General features: G+C 43.2%; 3 protein-coding genes across 3 annotated transcripts; 1 reads left to right on the top strand and 2 right to left on the bottom strand.

Moving 5' to 3' along the window:
* Positions 1-201: 201 nt before the first annotated feature.
* BDB00DRAFT_799310 (uncharacterized protein) lies at positions 202-1465 on the top strand. Its single transcript, XM_053121676.1, has one exon. It carries the CDS (start codon positions 575-577, stop codon positions 1325-1327), a length of 753 nt encoding a protein of 250 aa, XP_052985001.1. The 5' UTR covers positions 202-574; the 3' UTR covers positions 1328-1465.
* A 492-nt stretch (positions 1466-1957) lies between these two features.
* BDB00DRAFT_949908 (kinase-like domain-containing protein) lies at positions 1958-5217 on the bottom strand. Its single transcript, XM_053129570.1, has 8 exons — positions 4798-5217; positions 4128-4512; positions 3922-4053; positions 3585-3802; positions 3309-3503; positions 2991-3146; positions 2616-2933; positions 1958-2570 (listed from the first exon to the last, which is right to left on the bottom strand). Exons 1-8 carry the CDS (start codon positions 5173-5175, stop codon positions 2076-2078), a joined length of 2277 nt encoding a protein of 758 aa, XP_052985000.1. The 5' UTR covers positions 5176-5217; the 3' UTR covers positions 1958-2075.
* A 2390-nt stretch (positions 5218-7607) lies between these two features.
* On the bottom strand, positions 7608-8838 carry BDB00DRAFT_401075 (uncharacterized protein). The gene is made up of 5 exons (XM_053117243.1): positions 8725-8838; positions 8574-8603; positions 8277-8377; positions 8120-8180; positions 7608-8028 (listed from the first exon to the last, which is right to left on the bottom strand). Exons 1-5 carry the CDS (start codon positions 8791-8793, stop codon positions 7867-7869), a joined length of 423 nt encoding a protein of 140 aa, XP_052984999.1. The 5' UTR covers positions 8794-8838; the 3' UTR covers positions 7608-7866.
* Positions 8839-13637: the final 4799 nt, after the last annotated feature.

Genomic DNA, 13637 nt, shown 5'->3' with positions numbered 1-13637 from the left:
GGACCTAGCAGTAATGACCAACAAGGCGTAAGATGTATAATATGGCACTAGCACATAAGAAAGGAAAACCGGATTCTATTTAAGATTTTCGGGGCTGTGTAACATTGCATTTGCGAATTAGCACCTGCTATTTTTATGCCATGAGCACCACTGCTATTTTTACTCACTCCAGACAAGAGAAGGATCTTCATAACACACACTCTCTTTTTCTTTGCTCACATTACCCACCCCTGGCAAAGCTTTTGTGCTCTTCCTTTCTCTTTCACTCTTCTAGCTCTCGCTTACTCGGCCCAAAAAAACAAAAAAACTTTTTTTTATATTCGCCTCCATTCCCTTCCTTTCTGTCCCTTCTCTCTCACTCCCATCTCTCCTCATAAAATTGCCCTTTCTCTCTCCTCAACTCCCCCTTTTGCTCAACAACAACAACAAGCGTCCATTACTCCTCTCTCTTTTCTTTACACATACTTGACCAAATTCCTTTTTTCTCTTTCTTGCTTCTCGTTTTCCAGACACAGCAACAACAGCAACCATCATCATCATCATCATTATCATCATCATCACATATCCATAATACATGACTACCATGGACTCGTCACCGTCAACTACAACTGCATCGTCATCACCAGCACCCACTACAACCACAGCAGACAGCTGCTCCCTAGACAATAGCATCAATGACCAACAACGTGGCATGAAACGCAAGCGCATTTCCTCGTGCATCATTCTCATGCCCGAGCAGAAACAACAGCTACAGCAACGGATTGAACAGCACAAGAACAAGAGCGTCCGATTCATGGACCATCCCACCATTGAATACACTTACTCTGCCGACGAATACGACCGAGGCGGTCTCTTTGATCATGTCACCTTGTACAAGTTTAATCCACCACCACCAGTAGCACCGCCAAAACTTTCGGTCAACATTCCTCCCTTTGTTCTCCGGCGTGACCATGATGACGATCAAGACAGTGCATCGAGCACCGAGCCCAGTCCCGATACACCCAGCGACCACGATGCCACCGCTGCTGTTGTCTGTGGCTCGTTGCAGTCATCACCCACTCCATTTCTTCCTCCACAACGACGGTCCAAACAGGATCGTCCCAAATTGTCTGTCGACACCAGTATCTGCGCTGGTCCGCTCTTCTTTACAAAGTTGTCGACAAACCATCGTTCTGCCTCGTCGTCTTCTTTTTCTTTATCCAATAAGCTGGCAACATTAGTAGACAACAACGGCGACGATGATAGTAACAGTAACAGTAACAGTAACAGTAATAGTAGTAGTAGTAATCATAGTTTCCTTGTACCTATGTCCGCTCTACCTGTTTAGATATACACACAGTGCCATATTATTTTATATAGAAAGAAAACAACAACGCGTTCTTTTTCTTTTTCATATAATCCGCCTCTCTTTTCTCTCGCCCACATCCCCCTATTACAATCGCCCTACTACTATAACTACTACTACTACTACTATTACTATTACTATTACTATTATTATCTTATATATCTTCTCCACATCCCCTCTTTGTCATCTGTCTCTGTTTCTTTTGTCATGTACAGTTTTTTTTGTCTTTTAATTTCATATTAAAAAGAAGAAATCTCTCGTAAAACGGCTACTATTGGGTGTCGTATAGTGTTACTTATAAATACATCAGCGCCATGTAGTATGAGAGATAGGAATTGTGTTCGGAGACAACAACGACATATGGTAAGCATCGCCCATTGGCTTCTTTTTGTATTCCAAGTTAGAAACAGGTACTAATACATGCAAGTAATAGTTATAGGGCTTCATAGTGATAATGATGATGATGATGATGATTTAGATTTACATGTTGTTGGGTCAGATGATCCACGCCAAAAAAGATATTAACTATGACGACATGGGAAAATCTTGTTTTTCTTTGAGATACATCTAGTAAAGAGTAGAGAATACAGATAATGGAGTATGTGTGTTTGCCGCACACAAACAAAAAAAATAAAATAAAACAAAAATCTACTGATGATGACTAAATGAAGATGCGTGGGTTGATGACACTATGCAGGATGCAGAACAAGAAGCAGAAGCACACAATGGGCTATTGACTACTACTGCTGCTGTTATTGTTACTACCACCATGACTGTTACTGCTACCAAGACCCATCACACCTGTAATCCATCCGCCTGCCATTTTGAATACAGTGTTGGATCCTTGCAGTTTCGAAAACCGTACGGCCACCAATTGTCTCTTGGGAATGTCAATGTCGATCGTAAACACCGCAATCCCATCCTTCTTTTTGTTACGTGCAACAACAGTGTCGGTGGTTTGATTCGTCACCGTATCGTTATTGGGTCGCTCATGGTCCATCGAGTGTCGTTGCTTGGCACGACCAAAGAACGATGTCGTCATGGACGATGTCAAGTGCGAGAGTAGCGGTAACGACAATCGACGGAGACGATTTGGATGCTCGGCACCCAATATAAGCTCATCACTGCTCATACGTGTTGTTGTTGCTGTAGAAGTACTGCTGTTTCGACTGTTTCGGCGACTGACTTTGGTGGGTGGTGGACGACCCTGCTGTTGCTGTTGCTGCTGTTGATGCTCGTCATTCTTGTTGTTGCTGTTGCTGTTGCTGACTTTGGACGCATCTCGTAGTGTTAATACACACGTCAAACGAGATCCACTTTTTTGTTGATACGAAATGCCCATGAGCTGACAGGTGAGTTTGAGTAATGTCATGAGATCACGCTCCATGCTAGATATCCGATGATGGTGCGGGTGATTATTAGTGTTGTTGTTGTTGTTGGTTGTTGATGCTTCTGGCGTGGTAGGCGAGTCAACAGTAGATAGAGAAGAGGTGGAGGTACTCTGAGAGGATGACAAGGATGGTGGATGAGAAGCGTGTCGGTCCAAATGATAGTAGTACACTTGGTCTTTGGTCAATCGTTGCATGACCTGCGAGAATTTAAACGATGCTGATTTGTTATTGTTGCTGTTGTTGCCGCCTTGGACGTCCCCATCTTGCAGGTGATGGATGTTTGGTTTCAGTCGTAGTGTAAGTGCCTTGACTGGCGATCGGATCGACAGGCTTTCAGCTGACCGCATGCCAATCTTACGTGCCCGTACACGAATGGATTGAAGCAACTCGGATCTGAGCACTTCGATATTCTCGTGGCGGTAATGGTAATGATGCTGGTGTAGTCGGTGATTCTGATGGTGATGGTGATGGTGGTGGTGGTGATGATGCTGCTGTTGACTTGTAGTAGTAGTGGTGGTGTTGGTAGTGGCAGTGGCAGTGGCAGTGGACGACGACGATGCTGTCGAAGAAACCGTATTGTTGTTGTTATTGTTTGATGAGGAGGATGGCTGTTGCTGTTGCTGTTGCTGTTGAGCTGAATGCAGTTGGGTGGTAAAATAGGTGGATGGATTGATTGGATGATAGATAATTGTATGCTTCACCTGACTGATTGCATTCCTGTCTCGCTCCAAATCCTTCATAAATTGACGGCGAGCGCGTCGTTCACGCTCTGCACGATCTGTTGCATCACCCAATGGCTCAGCGCCACTTTCACTGCTGTTGCCTCCTCCTCCTCCTCCGCCTCCAACAATTTCGTCATAGGCTGTTTTAGGCACATCCGCAAATGGACATTTCAATTCACCAAATTTGGTCAGCCAGGGATCGTCCTTCAAAGCTTGTCGTACAGTCATGCGTTTGCGTCGGTCGGTCTGTAAGCATTTGCGGATGGTTGTTTGCAGCTCCGGACTGAGTGTGCTTGGCATGGGAAAATTGCAGCTGCATACGTCCTTTTTAAGCTCGCCTACAGCTATTTTTTTTATCATACATTATGCCGAGCAACCATGAATACAAGGCTTAATACATATTTGATGATGATATACACATAAATGCAAGCTATCAGTTATAAGAATTCATGGATGAACTTACTGTGTGCATGGGAAAAGGGCTCAAAACCGGCTGTCATCCGGAACAATGCAATGCCGAGACACCAGCAATCAACTTCAGGGCCAAAGTACTTTTGTCCAGTAATGATTTCCGGACTATAGTAGAGCATTGAGCCTATACGACATGCCGATAGCCATGAGTATGTCTTTGTTTAACAAACAACGTTTTGATTTGAAAAGGCTCCTTACCGCATATAGTTTTCAGACGCTGCAATCCAAACCGATTGCCCAGACCAAAATCCGCCAGTTTGACAACGCCATCGGGCGTGACCAGGATATTAGGAGTTTTGAGATCGCGGTGTACGACCCAGCGATTGTGACAAAAGTAGACGGCAGAAACGATCTGGCGGAAAAAGTGGCGCGCTTGATCTTCTGTAAGATGGCCGCCATTCTTGTGCAGGTATTCGTCCAGGTTCATGCCCGGAATATACTCCATGACCAAGAACAACGAGTCACACGTTTCATATGTCTCGTACAGTTTGACAATGTTGTCGTGCTTGAGCATCTCCATCAAGTTGATCTCGCGTACCAGGCGGGACATGACGCGATAATCGTGGGCTTGCTTGTCAATGATCTATCAATATGTCATTTGAAAGGTGGAGGGGGTGTGCAAGTGCCGTTGGGGATAGCAGTAGCAGTAATGAATAAATAGAGGAGAGTGTGATACGATTAGTTTCATTGGCCAAATTAACATTGAAGGTCAATGTAGAAAGGGGGGAGGGGTGGAGAGAGAGAGGAAGCATACAGAACAAACTTGTCATTGTTCTTCTTCTTCTTCTTCTCAAATCATGCAACACCTCCTCTCTCCATAAGCACACCTCCTGTAAGCGCTACGTTGCTTGCTTGCTTGCTTGTTTACCTTGACAGCCACCTGTTTATCCGTCTGCAGATGCTTGGCAAGCACGACTCGACTGAACTTGCCGCTACCAAGGGGACCCATGAACCTGTACGGACCAATGCCATTCAACAGTGTATCCTGGTTCCCATCGGCGGATACGGTCGATGAATTATTGCTTGAGGCTGCCCCGTTCTTGCCAACGTTGGTGGTGGTGGTGGTGGTGGTGTTGTTGCTGTTCTGGCGATCTGTCTTCTGCTGTTTTTGCTGCTGTGAAGAAGGAGGAGGCGTTACTGGCTTTTTACTTGCCGTCGTAGTCGTAGATGGCTCTTTTTTGATAACGACGGAAGATCGTTTATGGAGCCCCCGTTTAAAGGATTGTGTGATGCTTTTGATCGTCATACTTGATGGTTAGGGGCCAACGACCAAAAGGTTCAAAATCAGCGGCGGCAAAAAGAAGGTCCTCTTTTTGTTGAAAGAAAGGGGAGGAAGAAAAGATTTGCAAAGAAAGGAGGGGGTTGTAGAGGGGGTGAATATGCTAAACAGGCCAGGGGTTTCCTTGTTTTCGTTGAGCTGATTAGGTTGGGCTGCTGCGATTGAGAGAGCGTGTCTTATCACGTTCAACGATGAACCTTATATTGGTCCTGTTCCTCTTTTTCCAAATAACAGAGAATATGAGCTGCTGGAACTCCTCTTTGAAGCAATTGAGGCAGTGCTACCTTTGAACGACTACACGAAAAAAAGGGTTGATTGAGGTCTGGTGCGATGGTTGTGCTTGTGGTACACCAAAACGAAGCGGAGGCGGTGGCAAGGAAAGGATGAATATGGATTGACGGTGGACAAAGACGACCGGTCGCTTGTGAGTTCTACTACAAAAGTGCAAAGAGGAAGAAAAAGGAAGAATAAAAGAAGAAGGAAAGAGAGAGAGAGAGAGAGAGAGAAGAGAGAGAGAAAAAGACAAACAAAAGGGGATGGAGATGGACTGTTGAAACGTTTGCAAGAAGAAGCCCACGCAGAATGATGATTTGCAAATCATAAAAAAACAAGGGGGACAAGGCAAGACGGAGATATACACACACACACACACACACGCACCATATCAGCAGCAGCAGCAGCAGCAGATGTAGTAGTGGCAGTGGCAGTGGTGGTAGTAGTAGCAGTATAGCAGTACGTGATGTCCAAGTACGTTAGCCTCAATATAGCATGTTTATGGAAGAGCTGCAGCACCCCCTTTCTCTCGCTTGTGTGCACACCACGACTGTACACAGGTGCATACATACGAACACTCGCATCTGAGTTTCAGCTTTTTCCTGGCTGGATGGTTCGGGACAAACAAACGACACAGGCGAATGTAAACAGTAAACAAGAGACCCTGATCCACACACATTCATATCAGACCATAACCATAGCTGAAATAGTATCACAAGCACAACAGAGATGCTTGAGTGTTCCGGGATGCCCCAAAACAGTGCTCGTAATCGTAATAGCTAGCACCGTTCATTGTGCATTAGACGGATGGAGATCCTCCATCCATCCATCGTGATTAGCTTGTGTGCTCCTGGAATTTATTTACGCATAGAGCAAATGCTGCCGGATGTTGAGCCACGTGTCTTTGGCAGCAGCTAGCTGCTGCTGCTTGGCGGAGGTGGTGGCAATAAGAAGAGGATATGAGTTGTCGATGTATGAGTGATATTGTGTAGATCACACATTCACACAAACTTAATATAGCACCATAAACACATAGGAAGCGTGATCCTCATTCCAATCTGCAGCGGGTTTACATGTACTAAAATATAAAGATGCAATTCGTCTTTTTCATCAAAGTAGCTAAAGAAGACGCGCTCGGATCATCTTTCATTAGTTGATGTTACACTGAACCAAAACACACCACAAATTAAATAAAAATGAGTCTGGGTGATAACAAGCCCACTCTAGCATACACTTCATCTAGCTACCACTTGTTTGTGTTCATTAGAAGGTAAGCGATTCTTTCCCAATCGATGTTATATATGTATGTACGGTGTGCATGTTGTAATGACTACTGTACTGATGTGCGGCGGCGGATCAGCACAACAGGAGTTATCAGTAGGATGGTGGTGAGATGTGCGCGGACATAAGAACAGTGCAAGTACATACAGAGCATTGTTTGGATGCTGTTGCTGCTGTTTTGTTGGTTTATACACACAACCCCCTCCTTCTACGTTTGCTTGTCTGCCTGCCTGCGTTTTCCCTCCTTTCCTTCCTTCTCTCCAGAACAAGAAATCGCCGAGCCGATCACATTACTGCATGCATACTTTGTCGGATGCAAGGATTCATTCTTTTCTTCTTTCTTTTTTTTTTTCTTAGACCCTTAACCTCACTAAACCATTATCATGCTGCTCAATGCCTAGTGCCACCAACAATACCAACAACAAAACTCAATGCAGCATGTTCTACCACTGGACCAATTCTTTGCCCCTTCTCCTGTGATCGTTTAGCCGTCGCGGAACAGCAAACACACAGCAACAAATACACCCTTATGCACAGATACATATGTACCGATATACGCAAGAAACCAAGACAAAGTTGACACGTGTTATTGTGAGTGCTATATATACGAAAATAAACATAAATAGCTAAACGATGCGTGCCAAGCAACATGATTAAGAAATGACAGGTGATGCTAATGACTACTATATATTAATTAGAATAATTTATGTATAAATTATTATGGGGAGGTTGCTGGTTAAGTGTGGTTTGACGTGAAGGAAAGGGTGGGATTGGATGAAAAAAAAAAAGTCACTGACTTCTTTTCTAATAAGTTAGATGGACGGTTGAGTAATTTTTTTTTTTTTACATGGCCAATGCAACGGCAGCAGCAACAGCACCACCTGCAACAGCAACCAAGGTCTTGCCTTGCATGCTGAGCTGCATAGCAGCACTTTCAGCGTCATCGGATTGGGCAGCCTGTGTTGCCGAAGAGGACGAAGTGGCAGTTCCGCTGGACTTGGGTGCGTTAGTCGACGCAGCAGCGGCAACAGCACCAGCGTTGGCTATTACACAGTGCAGTGAGTATAGATAGATGTACATAGCTATCCACATTCAAATAGTCAATCATCCATGTTGCGTGTAACACTTACAGGCCAAATGATAAGGCTTAGCGGTACCGTTGCCCTTGAACTCAAACACACCAGAGTAGGCCCACGAGTCAGCAGCGTCAGTCTGGCCGATACGGATCCAGTACTTGCCGGCAGCAAAGTCGTTCAAAGGATGGATCTAATCTCGCAAGAAGCGCACGTCTGTGAGCTTAATGCTTCTTTTTTGATTTTTTGGGTCATGACTGCTGCAAGGTATATAGACGATTTACCTGGTAAGATTCGGTGGAGCACTTGACAGGCGTGTCAGGGGCGGTCACGTAGGCAACCATACTTTTCGGAAAAAAGAAGGCACATTTGAAAGTCAGCTCATCAATCTTTGTGTTCGCATTAGGACGATTATATGAATTCCCACATGGCGCTACTTACTTGGAGTTGGTAGCGTTGCCGTTCATCATTTGGATATGGCAGTCCTTCTTAGCATCGGAAGATTCGGTAGTCCAGGTGATGTTACCGCGGCCACCAGAAGTCTATAATATAATCCGAATTTCACTGTTAAGACGACTATGTATTTCCTCATATAATTGCAAACTGGTAGAATTTCTCTCTCTCTCTCTCTCTCTGCGCCCCCAATTGATCATCATCACCTCTCCCCTTTTTTTTTTACAAAACATCATCTATATAAAAAGGGAGAGGGTTGAGGAGGAGAACAGATGTTCTAATTACCCAAGTAGTATCGGCCCAGGGACTGACGACCTATAATAGGTGAAGAATAAAGGAATAAAGCCAGGTCAATTATGTGTGCAATTCTATAATTTATTTGAAGCGTGCAATACAGGGCATATATCGCTTTTGTTGCTTGTCGTTTGTTACGTACTTTGATTTCAGCAGCCGAGTAGGTAGCAGAGGCGATAACGGCGAGAGCGGTCAAAAGGAAAGACTTCATGTTTTATACAAAAGAGTTAGATAGAACGAATGGAATGGCGTTTGGTAGGAAAGGAGAGAAAGAGCGACTAGAGAAGGTGTCGTGCGTTGGTGTGTGTGTGTTGAGTTGGTGGTGGTGGTGGTGGTGGTGATCGAGAAAGAGTGGAATTGGGGAAAAGGGAAATGGGGTCAAGGCTTTTATATGGGAGAGGGAGAAGGAAAACTTTATTAATAGGTGGTTTGTGGTTGGCGAGTATATATGAGATGGAGAGAGAGAGAGAGAGAGAGAGAGAGAGAGAAAGTGACACAGGCGGATTGCTTCGGGGTCGGGGAAGAAGAGCAAAAAAGAGCAATATCACGTTCTGTGGACCCCAGTAAAGATCATAGTTGATTGGGAGCAAGAGATGGGTAAAGCGAGACACACACACACACACACACACAGAGAGAGAGAGAGAGAGAGAGAGAGGAAGGAGGGAGGTTTGATCAAAATGCAGATGTCTCTGTTCATTATGTGCACATCCCAAATCTATCCTTTTTGACGTTCTACCTTTTTATTTCCCTATTGCAAATTTTAGTGCGGTACCACTTTTCGATCAATGCAAGCAGTGTAGAATATGCTCTAGTGCCGTTCATAGAGACTCCATAGAACCCTTGAGCCAAGTTGCACACACAGGTCTGTTAACAAGTGTTGCCAGGTGCTTCGTTTAGTGTCGTACGACGTGAGCTTAAATCATAATAGGTTACCCGGTCGCGGAGAAAGAAAAACTAAAGGTGCTACAAGAGATATGATGCTGACCTTTTTTGGCGTAACCGTTCCATCACTTCTCCAACTTCTTTCATGCCCTTTGAAACCACCTCTTCGTCTTACCTCGTTCCGGATAGTAATAATGTATGCAGCTTCTCAATCGGCAAAAATATAAAAATAGCTCTGCGTGCGCTGTGTCCGTTATAAACTCACCAATAACACTTTGTGTGCAATCGTATATTATGAAATGTACAAGTTGAACGATGTAGCTGTCGCTCCCCTTGTTTTGGGAAAAGACAGATCGAATGCAGTAAAAGTCCGTCGCAGGTATGTACCATCCTTCATCGAGACGCGTCCAAGTGTTGGCCACGAAGAATACCCACTTTTTCAGCTAGTAGGTAGTAGTGGTAGCTCTTAGCAGCGTCATCCCCAGAATACTTTCTGTAATATCTTCCATGGCACGTTTGGAAGCAATAACAGCAATTGTACTTCCGTACCGCAAGAGCACAGCAAGCAGCCAACAACAGCCGGCGCGAACGAATGTTCCAAATAGAGTGATGAAGAAACACGTTTTTTTTTTCTGTCTGTGCTTTCTTGCGCGCCCAAAAAATATGTCCATGTGGCCTTTTCTATCTGACTGCAAGGGTAGAAGTTTCAAGCCAACCGTCTTTCGTCATTCGGCGTCTAAATCCCACGCGTCAAACGCACACAACCGGAAAGAGAGGCATCCACCTTGGATGTCGTCTTTATTTTCCTCCATGCAAGCTTTGCTTTTCAATCCCTTCGTCGTCTGTTCATTTTGTATCATACCCTGGCATTTGTATTCTTTAAAAGAAGCTGTCTCTCTTCTGCTTTGATCTACTCGATCAACTTTTCGTGACATGCAATGACAGCGTCCGTCTTTTTCCCGTTGTTTAGTTGGCAGCCTTAAAATCTTCCGTGGTTCTCACACTGCTCGCCATGAATATCGCTCACGCTTCTCGTTACATTGTCTTTATCAATAAGGAACGCGTGTCACACCCTGAATGTGGACTCGGAACTAAAGTTTCTTGCTGTGTACACAGTCCGCCAATTTCTTATTCACGCGTATGCCCTTTTTGATATTCAGTGTGTCACATTAGATTTCGACTTAGCCATAGATAGATTATAATGCTTTATGGATAACTTTTTCATATTAGAAAACCCCGAGCAAACCGTATAACGTATCGGCTCAAGTCAGAAAGGATTTAGTGTATCTGGTTTAGCTTTTTTGCTTTCGTAAAAAGTCGGGCTTGCTATGGCATAGGGTGCCCGTCAGCTGAAAGGGAGATTCTGTGCAAATTAAAAACAGAACGCCGGTTACACATGTAGAGATCAGTCAAGTCAGGATGTTATGTCTTGTTCTCGATGTGCTGGTGGCTTAAAGAAGGTATGATGCCAGAGTCAAGCGAGGCGTCCTGACCATCCTCTTTTGCTTTTACCGCTGCTAAACTGCAAATATGTGTATCAATAAATACATAAAAAATCTTTTTCATAACGTAGTTTCTCTAAATTCGGTAAAGTAATAAGAAATGTTCCACAGGTCATTGTAATTTGATGACATATATTAACTGTACAAATCTTGCAACAGTAATGGTAGCCGCTGTAGATTCTTCCTAATATGATATCAGGATGCATTATACCGTAGTAATAGCAGCCAACACTAGCAATAGCAGCTGTCAATATAAGGCAAGTCTTCTTGTTTTCCATGTCTTATTATCAGCAGAAAAAGTATCGCACTTTTGACAATAAACCATAGCAGAAAAATGGAAATTGCACAGATATTTCAGTGGAGAACAACGCGCGTAATATCTGTGACTATACAGAGAAAAGGCTGTGTAATTGGGCTTCTACTTTTATTGGAAAACTTCAAGGGTCCCTCTGCCTGGAAAGTGACATTATGGATGGGGTAGTAGACAATTAATTGCTTCAGCAAAGTTAAACGGTATACAACGAGGTGTGGAACGCTGGTTCAAAATTTCTTCCAGCCCATTGTATGCCTGTATATCCAGCTCGTTCGACTAATCGTTACTGGGTCAGCTTTGGGTAGCTCTCTTGATAATGGTTTGTAAAACAACTTTAATATCGTCTATTTAAACATCACTGAAATCAAGTTCTTTTCAAACGACCGAAGAAAATGTGCGAGATGGCCCCCAATATTTTTACAGTACCTGCGCATCTAGTGGTTTATTCTAGTCCTTTGCTCTTGTTTGTAATAACAGGCTCTCCTCTACTATCAATCTATATTGGGTCAAGACACTGGTGGTCTCTGCGAGCGGAACTGCTTCACATACAATATACAAAAAACTGCAGAAACTATCTACTTTGCTCATAATATATCATGTTGGCCTGATCGATATTCTAAAAGAAGGATAAGTTTACAATCTCTGCATTCTCAAATCAAATTCGTATGATTGTTTGTGAATGCGACAAGCATGTCAGTAGACAAAGTCTATAAGAGCAACTTAATGCATTAAAAGATCGATCCTTGATGAGAGCTAAAAGTTTGTCAACCTGCGCACGTATTACGAAAGATCCACTGCTGGCATTCTTCATCTGCTACTACATAATAAGCAACGGAGAACCAGTTATGCTCAAATGTTATGACGACAGCGAGACAACGGGTCATGTTCAAATGTTAGAAAATGTTCAACAGGCAGCACGTAGACGCTTGGTTGATATAAGGCGATCTTTTTGTCCTGTTCGGATGGTATGTACTTTGCTAACATACAGAATGATTCATAAATGCGTAAGAAATATTTGACTTCTTTCAAATACAGTGCCCGCTCGCTTTAACGATACACCCTGTGGACCGAAAAACCTATCGTTATATCGAATTATCGTTATATCGAATTGGCTCTCAGAGCAGACGAGCTCGGAATACATTTTATCCATAGTCTACTTAGATATCCTCTGCAAATTCTACACAAAAAAAATATATCCTCTGCTAAAGAAGAAGCAAAATAATTGTGCTGGAACCATAATTCAGCTAGCATTCATCATTAGCTTAGAAATAATTAATGAAAAGAGAGGAAAACATAACTTCTTTATCCCCAAAACGTCCTCTCACTTACCACTGCTGACAGAATCGCAAACTGCCTCCTCTCGCATTATCAGTGAATTGAAGGAGAGTTGGGTACATTGTTTATTTTCTTAACAGATACTAAAGTTATGCTGGCTACTTGTTCCTGATATGTAAAGGTAGGTGAAGATTCTGAAGAAGACAAGCAGAGAAAACGACATGAAGAATAAGAGCAACAACATTCTTTTTTCTCTATAAGAGAGCATAAGCGCCATCTGGTCGAATTCCTAAAAGATATGGTAGTAGCTGATCATGAAAGTGACGCTGGAATTATCTTTCATCTAAGAAAAAAGTTGAGAATGCTGGTTGCTGAAGAGCTTAAACTGCCAAACAAACAGATATTCTATCTTAAATAGAAAATAAAGTGCATTATTTACCGTTCGATAAACCGATATTCTGGAAAATTATATCGTTCATCGTTATATAAAATTACCGATATTTTACCAAGTAATCGGCCTTGCACCTGAGAATCCTATTGTTATATCGAATATCGCTATAGCGAGCGGGCACTGTACGATATATTTATGGAGAAAACGTTGATACACCATTACTAAGATTGTATGTAAGCCTTGTGTTTCTTGTTTCGATATCAGTAAACGTCTTTCCGAGTTTTGCTCGCGTTTTACGTTCAGCTTACTGCACACTTTATCATATCATGTATCGGTTTTGTTCGCAGCAGTTTTATGTTGTGAGATCTGCTGCTCATGTAATTTTTCTAGCTACCGGGAGCCTTTCTCTGTCTCGCGCTTTTCGCATTTGCTATAGGATCATCAAGGGGCATAACACGTTTTCACACTACGTGCGGTTTAGTTTCTCAAGAAAGTTCAAGGGCGATACTCAGCTACTTGAGTGTTGCGATACTAAGATACCCTTTTGCCTCTATTGTTGACTTTGGTGCGAATGCAGTATGTATAAATGTTTCTTTTTTGAAGTTTTGCTCGGGCTCATTCCTTGAGAAATCGAAGAAATAAGAGCCGCATATTCTTTAGGCGAGTTTCTTTGATTTTACAGAACGTCTTGC

Source organism: Zychaea mexicana (assembly GCF_025766255.1).
Source record: "Zychaea mexicana strain RSA 1403 chromosome Unknown BDB00scaffold_4, whole genome shotgun sequence".
NCBI lineage: Eukaryota > Fungi > Mucoromycota > Mucoromycetes > Mucorales > Lichtheimiaceae > Zychaea > Zychaea mexicana.
This window is presented reverse-complemented; position numbering and strand designations above follow the sequence as displayed.

Bases quoted from the DNA above. Each gene is read 5' to 3' on its own strand.
- BDB00DRAFT_401075 (XM_053117243.1), bottom strand. From the start codon at position 8,793: ATGAAGTCTTTCCTTTTGACCGCTCTCGCCGTTATCGCCTCTGCTACC. The intron at 8,604-8,724 runs GTACGTAACAAA...CACCTATTATAG, and splicing joins ACTCGGCTGCTGAAATCAAA to GTCGTCAGTCCCTGGGCCGA. The intron at 8,029-8,119 runs GTAAATCGTCTA...TTGCGAGATTAG, and splicing joins GCTCCACCGAATCTTACCAG to ATCCATCCTTTGAACGACTT.
- BDB00DRAFT_949908 (XM_053129570.1), bottom strand. From the start codon at position 5,175: ATGACGATCAAAAGCATCACACAATCCTTTAAACGGGGGCTCCATAAA. The intron at 4,513-4,797 runs GTAAACAAGCAA...ACATATTGATAG, and splicing joins ATAAACAGGTGGCTGTCAAG to ATCATTGACAAGCAAGCCCA. The intron at 3,504-3,584 runs GTTGGAGGCGGA...GATCGTGCAGAG, and splicing joins AAACAGCCTATGACGAAATT to CGTGAACGACGCGCTCGCCG.
- BDB00DRAFT_799310 (XM_053121676.1), top strand. From the start codon at position 575: ATGACTACCATGGACTCGTCACCGTCAACTACAACTGCATCGTCATCA.